Source organism: Bombina bombina, chromosome 8 (assembly GCF_027579735.1).
Source record: "Bombina bombina isolate aBomBom1 chromosome 8, aBomBom1.pri, whole genome shotgun sequence".
Lineage (NCBI taxonomy): Eukaryota > Metazoa > Chordata > Amphibia > Anura > Bombinatoridae > Bombina > Bombina bombina.
In genome coordinates, this window is record NC_069506.1 from 36,698,609 (window position 1) to 36,715,260 (window position 16,652).

At 37.7% G+C, this 16,652-nt stretch overlaps 1 protein-coding gene across 1 annotated transcript in view; it reads right to left on the minus strand.

The window, feature by feature from the left end:
* The window catches only part of LOC128638378 (group IIE secretory phospholipase A2-like), a 67,858-nt gene extending 63,366 nt beyond the window's left edge, over positions 1-4,492 (minus strand). Inside the window, exon 1 of the mRNA XM_053690307.1 lies at positions 4,366-4,492. Coding sequence (XP_053546282.1) covers positions 4,366-4,451 — 86 coding nt within the window. The 5' untranslated portion in view covers positions 4,452-4,492. The remainder of the gene's footprint in view (positions 1-4,365) is intronic.
* Positions 4,493-16,652: the final 12,160 nt, after the last annotated feature.

The following is a 16,652-nucleotide window of genomic DNA, read 5'->3' on the forward strand; positions in this document are numbered from 1 at the left end:
TGTATATGTACACAATGTGATACAGTAATGAGATCTGATTATACCTACAGATATAAGATAAAGACACATGTATATGTACACAATGTGATACAGTAATGAGATCTGATTATACCTACAGATATAAGATAAAGACATATGTATATGTACACAATGTGATACAGTAATGAGATCTGATTATACCTACAGATATAAGATACAGACACATGTATATGTACACAATGTAATACAGTAATGAGATCTGATTATACCTACAGATATAAGATACAGACACATGTATATGTACACAATGTGATAAAGTAATGAGATCTGATTATACCTACAGATATAAGATAAAGACACATGTATATGTACACAATGTGATACAGTAATGAGATCTGATTATACCTACAGATATAAGATAAAGACACATGTATATGTAGACAATGTGATAAAGTAATGAGATCTGATTATACCTACAGATATAAGATAAAGACACATGTATATGTACACAATGTGATACAGTAATGAGATCTGATTATACCTACAGATATAAGATACAGACACATGTATATGTACACAATGTGATAAAGTAATGAGATCTGATTATACCTACAGATATAAGATAAAGACACATGTATATGTACACAATGTGATACAGTAATGCGATCTGATTATACCTACAGATATAAGATAAAGACACATGTATATGTACACAATGTGATACAGTAATGAGATCTGAGTATACCTACAGATATAAGATAAAGACACATGTATATATACACAATGTGATACAGTAATGCGATCTGATTATACCTACAGATATAAGATAAAGACACATGTATATATGTACACAATATGATACAGTAATGAGATCTGAGTATACCTACAGATATAAGATAAAGACACATGTATATATGTACACAATGTGATACAGTAATGAGATCTGAGTATACCTATAGATATAATATACAGACACATGTATATGTACACAATATGATACAGTAATGAGATCTGAGTATACCTACAGCTATAAGATAAAGATACATGTATATATACACAATGTGATACAGTAATGAGATCTGATTATACCTACAGATATAAGATAAAGACACATTTATATGTACACAATGTGATACAGTAATGAGATCTGATTATACCTACAAGCTCAACCCATTTTATTAGGTTGTGGCTTCAAAACACAAAACCAGAGCATTAATATACACAAATAAACCTTAAAAAGCGAATTTTCATACATTTTATACTCTGCAGTTGGTAAAAAAAAGCAATTGTAAACACATTAAGGGAAAACAATTTTACAGTATACTGTCCCTTTAATCGAGGAACATGGTGGTAAATCTTAGCGCTTCAGAACATGAGTAATCAGCTTCTAGTTTGCATAGACCAGTGATTTTTAACCTTTTTTTTGCCGTGGCACACTTTTTTACATTAAAAACTCCTGTGGCACACCACCATCCCAAAATTTAAAAAAAATCACACATTGTAGCCTAATACAGCATATATATACACATACACACAAACACACACATACTGTATGTATTGTGCTGTTATGCCATGCCTCCTACAAACTACCCCTGCACTGGGAGTAAAAGACAAGCAAAGTTTAAAAAATATGTCACACTGTTGTCAGTCTGCCGTGGCACACCTGAGGATCTCTCACGGCACACTAGTGTGCCACGGCAGACTGGTTGAAAAACACTGGCATAGACAATGATATTCTGCAATTCATTTTTGGAAATGACCTCTTCCAAAATCTTGCAGGGCGGCGTCTGACAGTTAGAGACAAATCATTTACTACAGATTTCTGTATTTATTATGATAATTGATATGCTTGCCCAATAAGGCAATCCAATTATCTGCCTGCTTGTTTGTTAACAATTATGAAAATAGTAACCTTTCTGGTAAAAATACTTGCCATGCTCATTAGCATAAATGAACATAAATAATTATACAGCATGAATCAGGAACTAAAGCTTCTAGAACTGTTTTGAAATTTACAATTAGATTCTAAAACTCTTAGAAGAAGTTTGATAATTATAGCATCTTTATTTCTATATTCAATCTTTATTTTCAATTTTGACCTGAACCTTACAAAGGGGAATGCAAACCATACCTTTAACAGATGACAGTCCTTGGTGATTCACAAGCTAAACAATTAGCTTAAAACATTTTACAGATAATAGATGTTTAAAGAGACATTCTAATTTTTTTTTTATTATGTGCTCTGATTTATTATTAGAGAATGTCCTTTTTCGAATGAATCACTCTAGATAAGATATATAGGTATATAGATATATAGGTATATAGATATATAGGTATATAGATATATAGGTGTATATATATGTATTTTACTTGAACAGTATCAGATATATATATTTAATAATAAAAAGTACATTATTGTCTATGTGAAGAACATAGGAATGTATTATTAGAGAATGTCCTTTTTCGAATGAATCACTCTAGATAAGATATATAGGTATATAGATATATAGGTATATATATGTATTTTACTTGAACAGTATCAGATATATATATTTAAAAATAAAAAGTACATTATTGTCTATGTGAAGAACATAGAAATGTAAAATATGCATTTTGCACATTGTGTTTAATGATTTAGGGCTACATTACAAGTGGAGCGCTAAATTATCGCACGCACACGGGCAAATATGCCTGTTTGCGTGCACACGATAATCAAACGGCCATTACAAGTTGCTGGTTATTGCTACCACAAGCTCAGAAATTTAACCAGAGATCTAATCTCTGGTTAATTTTCTAAAAGTGCCCCAAATACCCTCAAAATAGAGGGCATTGACGTTTTTTATTTTAAAAAATGTAGCTTTTTTTATTTTTATTTTTATAAAAAGCAACTGCACCAGGAGTCTAAAGTTGGTGAGAGTGAGGTGTTAGAAAAAAAATAGCACTGAAAAGTGCCTTTACAGTTTACATTGTGGTCAATGGGAACTGTGTATTCCCAGTAAATATATATGTATATGCTTATATGTATATATACACATATTAACACATAAAAATATATATGTATATAAACATAAACATATATATTTATATTTGCTGGCCATCTCTGGGCGACTTATCCCCTTCAAAGCGCGAGGATCTGATGCCGTCTCTGACGGCAGCAGAACGAGGCTCCCATTGGAGCCTATGGAAGAACGCATTTGTGAGTGCAATGCTTCCCAGAAATGTGAACGCGAGCGTGCGCTGGTATTACAAAGTGGAGCACTAATATCGCAATCTTGAAAGCGATATTTAGCGCTCTACGTGTAATCTGGCCCTTAGACTTTAAAGCAGTTGGGTTTGCGCACATGAAAACATACTGTCAAATATTCTAAATAATCCAAAACATATCTATATATTTTACAGTATGTTTAATATTTTTTAAAAATACTTTATATTTAAGATTACTAAATTTTCATGTGCGCTTACCTGACCTCATTGACCTTACAAGTATTGAGGTAGACTAAAGTTTTGTCAAAAAAGGAGATTTACAAGACTAAATATGGAGTTCTGCTTATCTTTTTGTCAAGGAAGATACCAACTATATGATGACAACAGCATGCAGTGGCTGATATTCTGTATTGAAGAGATACCTAGGTAGGCATCTGAGCACTATATGGCAGGAATAGTGCTGCCATCTAGTGCTCTTCCAAATGGATAACATTCTTGCAACAACTGCTGCCATATAGTGTTCCAGAAACGCTTCTGTGAATTCAAAATTATAAATGAATGATCTGTCAGAATAGGTAGATGAAGAAAAATACTTTTGAAAGGTTGACATATGTTGTTTTTTTTTTTTCCACTTCAAATCTGGTGCACAAATGTTCCCATCTGTCAGCTGTAATTATGGATTTTGAAAATGCTGTACTCTACATGGTCTTGGTGGAACCATAAGCTGTGGTACTCAGTCTCATACCATTAGATCTGGTTAAATGCAGGATTTAGGCTTGCTTGTATGTATTTCAAAATTAAGTCAGCTGTAGTGTAAACTGAACAGTGTCAAGTTAACCTGTCTCATTTCAAACACTGAGCAATCTTAGCCTGAGAGTATAACATTTTATACAGATGTAAAAATCTTAGATGAAATGCCTCCTGGCATTTGGAAAGTCCGTGCATAAAGGGGCAGTAAAAAAAGCCAAAAGGGCACCTACCATTTGTGTATTGAGGAGGAAACATTTCTGCATGGTTTTAAATATAGAATTTCTACAGCTTTGTCAAATAATCATAAATACACTGCTGCATATTGCTAAAAAAATAGTTTTTATGGACCCCTGGCCCCACCATACAACTACCACACTGAAGTTACAATCCAGAATTGCACAAATAAATAAAAAAACATTTTCTAAGTCCTACCTCCTCTGCAAATGAAAGTGATGTGCCGTCTGATTGAGGCACACACTGTACAAACTGAAGTGCCAAGTCTGTTTCCCATTGTGCATAGTGGTTTAGTGCAAACTCAGAAATCCTCTCAAATGCTAAGGTTTTACTCCTTGTAATGACATTTCCGATGCTCAATAGCACTCTGCTGTAGTGCCCTCTGGTGGCTGCCAACAACAAAAAAATATATATTTTTTAATAATAGTTGTGCTTGCCTCATCGGGCCCCCTGGCCCAGTGGGCCCCTTACAGGAGTCACCCCTTTCACTCCCTGATGGCGGCCCTGCCTCCCATATAAAGTAATGAGGCTCTCTGGTATACAAAATTTCACAGGGGAGAATGAAGCTAACAGGAGATTAAGCAAGCAAATACAAATTAAACTGAAATGTTTTCACTATGATTTAACTTGCTTTTTCCTCTAGTTTAGTATATTACTTTTCTGTCAATTAAATAAGTATATTGTGAATTTTGAGCAAACTTCATCTGCATACCACTAGTGAGAAAATTCAGTGAGGCCAGCAAGTGTAGAATGCTTACAGCATTTCATGAGTATTGTTAAATAGCTTTATACATACCCTGGTAATTCCCCTGTGAAGCAAAGGGAACTCCCCCGTCACTCCCACTTTCTGAAGTTGTCAGTTTTAATTTTACAATAGAGCAAATACAAAGAGCAATGTAATTTGTAAAAGATACACAAAAATATACAAAGTATGATCCTAATTTGTTAAAGTACATAGAAACCTTCAACACATAATCAGAATTAGTAAAATCACTGCTGCATCTAAATCGGCATGCATTAAAATACAAAAGAGAGTGCAAAGCTTAAATGTAATAATTTCCAAAAGAACCCAATCTGAAGTAGTATAAAATACAAAGCACAAAGTATAAGTGTAACAAAACTCTCATGTCATGCAGTGCTATATTGCACTGGGCTTGTCTCTCCTTCACATACAGACATACAGAGAACAGCCCTAATAGACGTAAAAGCAAAATGTGCCTGTATAGAATCTTGTACGAGATCTGGCTGTGCTGGAAGATTATTTTAGTCATCTGAGCAGATTAATTGGAGGAATTTCTCATCTCTCTGGGACTTCCAGCTCCCGCCCTTTTTCTTATGAAGCATGTGTGTAAAGAAAGTGATAAAATAAGCTGATTACCCTGCAAATTCATCCCATTGGTTACGGAGTAAAAAAAAGAACACATTTCATATACAAAAATAAACATAAAGGAACAATTTCTCATAAATTTAATACTCTACTGCTGTTATAACAAGCCATTGAAAAAACATTAAGGGGAAAACAATTTTACAGTGCACTGTCCCTTTAAAGCCACTCTGTAATAATGGACACAGCTGTGAGAGTGATACGTTACTTGTTCCAGCTGGCTGACATCTTGGTACATTATCTCTTAATTTAAATGCCCAGGAGATAATCTTTTGTACAAATGTAATAAAAGAATAAGAAAATGTTTTCTTTACTTATTACTCTGAGCTTTTTTGGTGACTCATTGTGAGCTTTTTAGATCTCAACGTTCTGTTTAAACACTGAAAATGTCAACCAATTATTTAGTATCTTCGCTACTGGAGTTTAGCAACTTAATGAAATGATAATTAACCTTCACTATTTGACATCATCATAACTGCACACAGTAGCAAAAAAAGTACTTATTTATTTTCTAAAGGAAAAAATGATAACTGTCTTTAAAGGGCCACTAAACCCAAAATCTTTCTTTCATGATTCAGATAGAACATACAAATTTAAACCACATTACAATTTACTTCTATTATTTATTTTGCTTAATTTTTTAGATATCCTGAGTTGAAGAAAAAGCAATGCACATGGGTGAGCCAATCACATGAGGTTTCTATGTGCAGCAACCAATCAGCAGCTACTGAGCATATCTATATATGCTTTTCAGCAAAGAATATCAAGAGAATAAAACAAATTAGATAATAGAAGTAAATTAGAAAGATGTTTAAAAATGCATTCTCTTGAGAGAGAGGTTCCGGGGGAGGAGCATGTGTGGAAGCTCAGGTGAACACCTGCTCTGCTATTCCCAGTGAGCTGCTGGCGGGGGAAATTCGCGCCTGAAAAGCCCAGAGCTTGGGCGGCTTGCTAAGCTCAGCAAATCATCACTACCGGAGCCTCAATAGTGCTAAACCAACGCACTAAATTGAAGGGTACAAGGGGTAAATAAGACTGATTGCTAAAACATCTACCTGCATGTATACGGGTCCCCTTCAATTCTCCCCTGCTCACTTATTGCAAAGTATTGGTAAAGATACGCTAAACTAATAGAACAATTGGAGCAGGTGCGTTCCTTTTTCTTCCCCCTAGCAGAGATTCTGTCTGAGGGGGGAAGGGAGACGCCTGAAAGTCAACCGAGACGAGAGGATCAGGAATGACCTGATAGAACAATCAACAGGTACCTGGTGACAGCACGCATCTATGTGGGAGCCCCAGTGTTGAGAGCCGGAGGCGAGTCCCTGTGTACCTATCCTGCTGCAGAGACATCAAGCGGAGAAGCCCAGTCCCGACCAAGTCCTGTGCAGAGTCATCTCCCCCCTCCCACCGCTGCTGCGTGAGGGGGCCTGGCACGGAGGCACGGAGGTCAGGTGACCAAGACGCAGACGGAGAGGCTCGAGTGACGGTAACCTAGAAAGGAGCATGCAGGCATCACGCATGCTGTGTTAGCCGAGGTAACCGGGTCCTGGACAAGCAGATTGACAGGGGTTGGCGGCGGCTGGCTGCAACCGGCGACTGGAGGAACCCTTGCTTCTTCTCTCTCTCATTATACCCTGTGGCTGCTTCCCCGGGAAAAGGAGGGCTTGGCTGTAAATCAGCTCTAAGCATATGGACTACGCTCACACTCTTCAGGGCAGGAGCCCCCCTTAAGCTTTTGGAAGTAGCAGTCCCGGCTGTGTGTCCCTCTCACCGATGTTGCATGAGGAAGCTGCTGCCGGCCTTTTGGGGAGAAGTACAGCCACAGGTTTACCACGTCTAAATGACTGGGTCAGGTACTTTTTTTGACATTTCTATCTGTTTTTTCTTTCCCCTGGGTAGATCTGGACAAGGGGGTTAACCCCGAACGATTTACTGGACAAATTGGGTCAAGCTGGCCCTGAGTGAAGTGTTATATGTGTATCTCATGTGGGGGACATAGAGGAGAGGAAGAAGGGGGAGACTCCTCTGTCAACCTCGGTTCAGGGAACCCTATGATAAACAAACTTCTTCTTACAGGAGATTGGGAAAATATAATAAGCCTGATTTGGGATGTATTAGTATATCTAAAGTATCACTGTTAACCTGTGTAAAATTTTACCACATGTCAAGAGTCCCACGTCTAAAAACCCCTCAATCCAAAAGAGGCCAGACTGTTTAAGGGTAATAAGGGTACTTTGGTTATGTATCATGCAATAATAGAAATATGAAACTGGTGAACTAATTTGGTGATAGGCCTTATACATACGATAAAAGGGGCAAACTCTGTGACATAGGTAATATAACTGTGACATATAGGATAACTGTGTTATAACTAAGGTACTGTGAAAACTGTGATACCAGGGTCTATGTATTAGTTGGATCACGGTGCAATTGTGTTATGGTCACTCCTCAATTGTGTTATTTGGGCTAATGGTAACACGATTTAAGCAAAAACTGAGGTTTTTCCCACCAAAGGTATTGTTATTAATTTTTTGAAATAGACATTGGGGGTGCAACACGTTCAGCTCTGAAACTCCCTATTAGATTGGGAGACGTTACAGAGAGCATATCAGAAAGGGTAGTAAAAATTTAGCTGCCTAGGTTCAAATCAGGATTAAACAAGCTTTCACTCTAAGTCAGTAAGCTGCCTGTAAAAGTAGCATAGGAGAGGAGAAAGAAAGGGGAGGAAAGGGGAAAATGCTGTTCCTTACGTTATATTGAAATATAGCTAACTCTCTGTATTAACTAAATTAAAGCAAAGGTTCAAAGGGTCAATTTAATCAAAGGTAATAACAGACTCTTGAGCAGTGATATCAACTATTTTATATAAAACTCCAAGGGTTAAAAAAAAGGGAAAGAAATTTTTTTTTTTTTTTTTCTTTTTTTTTTCTGGCCTGGGAGAGATTGTAGCCCCCCACGGCTGGTGGGAGGACCTGCTCCCGCCCCAGATCTCTTCTCTTTTTCTTCCTTTTTGAGAGGGAGGGGGAGAAGAAGGGGGAACAGTAATAACTTTGCCCTGACAATAATTACAAGCAGGAGATAGGGTTAGTATAAGTGGTAAAAGCTTTCAAGAGCAAATACTGAACACAGAGAGCCAGGAGGAGAGATGGGGTTAAACTGAGATTCACTTTTTTTCCTTGTGTTGCCTTTTTCTGTCATTTTCTCGGTGTCTTAAAATTCACTTTTGTTGGAGTTGCACATTTAATCACTAAATTCAGACTCCTTATTGGAGTCTGTCTACTAATAATAACACGTTAATTTTGTTTGTTTGTTTTTTTTTTTTTTTTTTCACATTTTTCTCAGTATCTCCCCCAATTGTCTATCACCATCACATACAATTCCTCACATCTTTCCCTACCACTCCCCCTGCGGTCCCCTCCCCCCTTTCCCTTCTCTTTTTTTTTTCCCTTCACCTAAAATAACACTGGAAAATTTAAAACTAAGAGCACAGCCCTAGATCACAGGTTGGTCTATTGCACATGGATAAATTCCTAAATATTCACTGTAAAACCCCCTCTCCAACCATGGCGAATAGAAGTAAAGATAAGAAAACAAAAAGCTCAATAAATACCTCAGTGGATACTAATCTAGCTCCCAGCAATCCTCCATATGTTAGCGAATCCTCAAACACTCAAGCCTTGGTGGATAGTATCTTAGAAGCGTTGGCCCCTAAGTTTGACACTCTGAGGTTGGAGATCAAGCAAGATATGAGGTCACTTACACAAGAACTTAGGCAGTTCTCTAACAGAGTACAAGAACTTGAACAAAGGGTTTCAGATCTTGAAGATCTAACAGCCACACATACTACAAGATCTAAAACCAATGAAGCCACAATTGAAAAACTCCAAATTAAAATTGAGGACTTAGAAAACCGTTCGAGACGGAATAACTTTAGAATCATAGGAGTACCAGAGGAGAAGCAATACGAAAATCTAAATAGCTTCATCACTGAAACATTAGTGCAACTACTCAAAATTCCAACTACATACCTTAAAATTATTATCGAAAGAGCCCATAGATTGGGGAGACCTGCCCCAGATAACACAGGTAAAGTTAGACCAAGACCAATCATAGTTAAACTATTGAATTTTCAGGATAAAATCAGTCTCTTCCAATATTATCGTAAAAACCAGCCCATTTCTCTGGGGAACTCCAGTATCTACCTGTTCCAGGACTTCTCGGTTGAAACGGCAACCAAGAGAAGGGAGCTATCCCCAACATGCACTAAACTCATTAACTTGGGTATACGGGCCACCCTGACCTATCCAGCAAGGCTCAAAGTGTGGATTAAGGATGAAATTTACTATGCCGATACGGCTAAAGAGGCGAGCGAACTTTTAGTTAAACTAAAAATCCTTTGAAGAATTAAAAAGATTTAAATAAAAATTGTAATAGTCGATATTCATTAAGAAATGGCTCAAGATTATGAGTATGTCACCCTTTCGTCTTCCCCCCCCCCCCCTCGCCGCTCTTGTCTTTTTTTTTTTTTTTTTTTCTCTCTCTCTCTTCTTTTTTTCCTTTTTTTCCCCCTTATTTTAACTTAAAAATATGGCAAGGTTAGAAAATATCACATTTGTCTCATGGAATATTGGGGGTCTTACATCCCCTATAAAAAGGAAAGCAATTTTAAACCAATTGAGAAAGTTAAAGTCTGATATAGTATACCTCCAGGAAACGCATTTAAAAATTGAAGAAACCAGGAAACTAAAGAAATCCTGGGTAAAGGAGGTAATGGCCACTCCAAGTTTAAATAGGAAAAGAGGCGTAGCCATACTTCTGGGGAAAAAGATAATGGCCAATGGTCTAGAGATTCTCAATACTGAGGTAGACCCAGAGGGGAGATTTATCTTGTTAAAAATTAAGGTGGCAAAAACTATATACACATTATGTAATCTATACGCACCTAATGTGATAGACTCAACTTTCTGGGACTCCCTATTAACTAAAATAATGCTATTTCAGGAAGGTTTCCTGATCTGCGGGGGTGATTTTAACATGGCCCCACAATATCCATTAGATAGACTAAGATCAGTGGATAATCAAGTCAAAAATAAAAGAGACAACCTGGAGAACAAGCTTTTTAAAAAAATTACTCAGAATTTGGCAGTAAAAGATATTTGGAGACTGCAAAACCCAGAACTAAGAAATTTTACATGCCTATCTAGGGCCCATAAATCATTTTCCAGAATTGACCTATTTTTGTTGGACATCAAGCTCCTTGAGCGGAAAGTAATGACAGAGATCTTACCTATTTCCCTCTCGGACCATGCGCCTATTGTGCTTCAGTTTCAGGAACCAGATAAGAGATTTAAACAAGCACGCTTTTTTTTCCCAAGATATTTATCAAAAGATTTAAAATTTAAAAACTGGCTTAATTTGAAATTTAAAGAATATGCGGAGCACAATGCTGACTATTGCAAGCATCCGATGATATTCTGGGAGGCTGCAAAAGCCGTTCTAAGGGGTGAAATAATATCTTACATGGCTAATATTCAGAAAAAAATCAAATCTAGAGAGAAGGAAGTGATTAGCTCATTAACCAATTCTTATAATCACTATCTTCTAGACAAATCAAGGGGTAATTGGCTAAAATACATAAAGACTAAAAACGAGAGAGACACGTATTTAATCTATCAGGCGTCTCAAAAAGAATTGAAACTCGAAGCCAAACTCTACAGATTTGGAAACAAAACGGGTAAGCTCCTGGCCAATCTAGTAAAAGGAACCAAAGGATCAGCCGTGATTGATGCACTTCAACAGGAAGGCAAAAAAATAAGTAGGTCAGAAGAGATAGCGGATATCATATTAACATATTATAAGGAGATATACTCGTTTAAAAAATCAGACAAGACTCAATCTGCTCAATTTTGGGGACAGTTGACACCCCCATCTTTAGCGAGGGAAGAGTTAGAAATTTTAAACGCCCCTATTAGCGAATTGGAGATAGAGAATGTCATAAATAAACTCGCATTTGATAAGGCTCCTGGCCCAGACTCATTGCCTAATGAATTTTATAAAATTCTTTCACCATTAATAGCTCCAAATCTTTGTAATCTATATAACGCAATTTACATAGATGGGATTTCAATTCCACCCTCTTTTTCGGCTTCGAACACTATATTAATACCCAAACAAGGCAAAGATCCCACCTTAAAAGAGTCATATAGACCTATAGCGCTATTGAACATAGACTATAAGATCTTAACCTCCATTTTAGCAAACAGATTACAAGCTATCCTACCTTCCATTATACATAAAGACCAAGCAGGCTTTCTCTACAAACGCAACTCATCAGCAAAGATAAGGGAAGTTCTATTGACGGTAGAGTACTTCAATACAGGGGAAGGCAGCGAGGGGAGGGAGGACATCCCTGACCAGGCAGTCATTTCAATAGATGCGGAAAAAGCATTTGACTCGGTTCATTATGATCACATAACAGAGACCTTAACTAAATTTGGGTTTGAAGGTAAATTTTGTCAATTGATTAAAAATTTATACAACAAGCCATTTACGAGACTGCTGGTCAATGGCGACCTTACGCCAGGGATTACTCTGGAGAGGGGAACTCGACAGGGGTGTCCTCTCTCCCCCCTGCTTTTTGATATCTCAATAGAGCCCTTAGCTATGATGATACGACACAAATTGGAAGGCATAAAAATACGAAATAAGGAGCTCAAAATTGCATTGTATGCAGACGATATTCTTCTCTACATAGCAAATATAAAAGACAATCTCCCAAAGTTATTACTGATCATTAAACAATTTGGAGCTTTTTCAGGCTATAAAATCAACAATTCAAAATCAGAAATGCTCTGGCTGAGAAAAAATAAAGAATCACCATTAAACATACCCTTCAAAATGGTGTCAGAGGCTTTTAGATACCTAGGTGTCGTAATTCCATCTAACATAGATAAGCTCTATGAACTTAACATCTCCCCAATTCTTAAGGATATTAAACAGAGCTTAATAAACTGGCAAAGCCTCCCTCTGTCTATGTCTGGTAGGATAGCCTTGTTTAAGATGATATTACTCCCAAAATTGTTATATATTCTCCAAAATGTTCCAATAATTCTTAAAGGGAAAGACATCCGGCAGCTGAATGCGGTAGTGAGAAAATATATATGGCAGAACAAAAAACCAAGAATTGCGTTTTCCAAATTACAATTACCAAGAAACCAGGGGGGTCTTGCACTACCGGATGTGCGGTTGTATAATATGGTTTATCTAGCACGTATTGTGGCGGATTGGATTTTTGCCAAAGACTATGTAACAAACAATGAGTTAGAAATCAATATTTGCTATCCATTTCTACCAGTAGCCTTAATACACTGCAAATCCAAACTAATTCCCCAGGAGCTGAAATCATTTAAAACAATTTATAATCCTATACAAAGTTGGTGGAAAATGGGCAAGCTCCTATTGTTAGACTGTAATGTATCTAAGTTTGTTCCATTTCGGGGCAACCCGAAGTTCCCGGCTGGCTTAGAATCAGCAACATTTCAAAGATGGCACAGGGTCGGCCTGGATAGGGCTATTCAGTTCATGGATAGTGAGAATCAAGTGGTTAAAACATACGAATCACTTAGGCAGGAGTTTGACATCTATAATAGAGAATTCTTTGCCTATCTGCAGGCCAGACACTTCGTAACAGAGCTCAGGAGAGAGGCTATTGGAGGATGGAACTGGGGGAGATTGGAGGTATGGTTAGATATGGTGAAAAATGGGCAGTTCTCCATTTCTCCTTGCTATTATTTGCTTGTCTCTCTTAAAGGCACAGCAAATCTTGAAAAACTCTCAGTTGAATGGAACAACTTAATACCAGAGAGCAATGTGGATGTCCAGTTGGTACAGGGCTCAATTACAAGAATAGCTCAGACCACATTATCCTCAACCTGGAGGGAATCACAAGTCAAACTGTTACATAGGGCGTATTTCACCCCGGAGAAAGGTTTGAAATGTGGGAACAATGAATTTAATAAGTGTCCAAAATGTTCAAAACATGCGGCGGATCTGGTCCATATGGTATGGAGTTGCCCGAGAGTGGGTCAATTCTGGAAAAAAGTAGAATATTGGTTAAAAAATACAGTGAAGATCCCTTCGTTTGAAATCTCTCTGAGTCATAGTGTTTTTCTGAGAAAAGACAGGGAAAAACTACACCCTCAACATAAATTAATCAATATGGTAGTGATTGCAGCTCGATATCTGATTTTTAAAAAGTGGAAATCGTCTGCAACTCCAACGGTTAGGGAGATCAAAAATTGTTTAAAAAAAACAATGTATTTTAGAACAGCTGGACACTAACATGAATGATGAAGGGGACATTAGAAAGTTTTTCACAAAATGGTCTGCGTTTATTAAAATTTTCTCGGCAGTCGAAATAGACTATATGATTTTTCCATTTAGAAACTCGGAACTGGTACTACTGGGGGTATGGTAGCTCCTAGTGGGGGGCTTCCCCATATTTTTTTTTTATTATTTCTTTTTTCTCCTTCTTCTCTCTCTCTTTTCTTCTTTTTTTTTTTTTTTTTTCTCTCCTTCTCGGCGGAGGGGGGGGGGAGGGAGGTAGGGAGGGTTATTAGGACTCAAGTGACAAACAGGATTTGTCCCAAAACTGGCCAGGAGTTGTGAAGCGATCAGAAACTGTGGGTAGTATATGTAAAATCAGTAGAGAAAATTAAGTTAAATTAGTTCATAGTTGATAGGAACCGACCTCAGAGTTGGGATCAGATTTTTATAATTACTGTGTTAGTAATTGTCAAATTTGTTTTGGTTTAGTTAAAGGGTATTGTTAACACAGTTAAGTTCTGGTTGAATTTAATCTTATGTTGATGTTGGATATGGACATTGCATGATGCAAACAATATGTTGAAATTTACTCTGCTGAATAATAAAGACAAATTTAGAAAAAAAAGGAAAAAAAAAAAAAAAAAAAAAAAAATGCATTCTCTTTCTAAATCATGAAAGAAAAAATGTGGTTGTCATGTCCCTTTAAGAGAGATGTGATGTACAATTGTAAGACTCCACAGACTGGGTAAAATTCCCTAAAGGACCACTCCATCTTATATATAGTTGTTAACATTAAAAAACCCTAAAAAAACCCTGTAAACAACTGGCAATTTTAAGCCAACCAATCGAGTACACAGGATATAGAAGTATTAACCACACCCACCAACTGTTTCCATAGTGCCTCGCACTCTGCTCCTCCCCAAAAACATACGCCTAGATTACGAGTTTTGCGTTATGAGCTGTGCGGTGCTAACGTGAAGTTTTTTCTCACCGCTCACTTACCTGCAGCGCTGGTATTACGGGTTTTTACAAACCCGGTGTTAAAAGGTAAGAAGTGAGCGTAGAGCAAAATTGTGCTCCATACCGCACTCCAATACCAGAGCTGCTTAAGTCAGCGGTGAGCTGGTTGTACGTGCTCGTGCACGATTTCCCCATAGACATCAATGGGGAGAGCCGGCTGAGAAAAAGTCTAACACCTGCAGTAAAGCAGCGTAAAGCTCAGCAACGCAGCCCCATTGATTCCTATGGGGAAACACATTTTATGTTTACACCTAACACCCTAACATGAACCCCGAGTCTAAACACCCCTAATCTTAGATTTATTAACCCCTAATCTGCCACCCCTCACATCTCTGACACCTGCATTATATTTATTAACCCCTAATCTGCCGCTCCGGACATTGCCGCCACCTACATTATATTTATTAACCCCTAATCTGCCGCTCCGGACATTGCCGCCACCTACATTATACTTATTAACCCCTAATCTGCTGCCCCCAACATCGCCGACACCTACATTATATTTATTAACCCCTAATCTGCCGCCACTATATTAAATGTATTAACCCCTAAATCTAAGTCTAACCCTAACCCTAACACCCCCTAACTTAAATATAATTTGAATAAATCTAAATAAAATTACTATGATTAACTAAATTATTCCTATTTAAAACTAAATACTTACCTATAAAATAAACCCTAAAATAGCTACAATATAACTAATAGTTACATTCACCTAGATTACGAGTTTTGCGGTAACAGGGGTGCGGTATTTACAAACCCGGCCGCAGAAAAGTGAGCGTAGAGCAAAATTTTGCTCCACATCTCACCTGAATTTAAAGGTTCCTTTAAATGATGTCATTCAAGATGGCGTCCCTTCAATTCTGATTGGCTGATAGAATTCTATCCGCCAATCGGAATTATGGTAGAAAAAATCCTATTGGCTGATGCAATCAGCCAATAGGATTGAGATTGCATTCTATTGGCTGATCCAATCAGCCAATAGAATGTGAGCTCAATCCTATTGGCTGATTGGATCAGCCAATAGGATTGAACTTCAATCCTATTGGCTGATTGTATCAGCCAATAGGATTTTTTCTACCTTAATTCTGATTGGCTGATAGAACTCTATCAGCCAATCGGAATTGAAGGGACGCCATTTTGGATGACGTCATTTAAAGGAACCTTCATTCTTCAGTTGGACGTCGTTTGAAGAGGATGCTCCGCGTCGGATGTCTTGAAGCCGCTCCGCGCCGGATGGAGCCGATCCGCGCCGGATGGATGAAGATAGAAGATGCCGTCTGGATGAAGACTTCTGCCCATCTGGAGGACCTCTTCGTCCCGGCTTGGATGAAGACTTCTGCCCGTCTGGAGGACCACTTCGCCCGGATTCGTTGAGGACTTCGGCCCGGTTGAGTGAAGACTTCTCAAGGTAGGGTGATCTTCAAGGGGTTAGTGTTAGGTTTTATTAAAGGGGTATTGGGTGGGTTTTAGAGTAGGGTTGGGTGTGTGGGTGGTGGGTTTTAATATTGGGGAGGGGTATTATACTTTTTTTTTACAGGTAAAAGAGCTGATTACTTTGGGGCAATGCCCCGCAAAAGGCCCTTTTAAGGGCTATTTGTAATTTAGTGTAGGGTAGGGCTTTTTTTTTATTTTGGTGGGCTTTTTATTTTGCTAGGGGGATTAGAGTAGGTGTAATTAGTTTAAAATTCTTGTAATTATTTTATTATTTTCTGTAATTTAGTGGGTTTTTTTTCTCGTACTTTAGATAATGTTT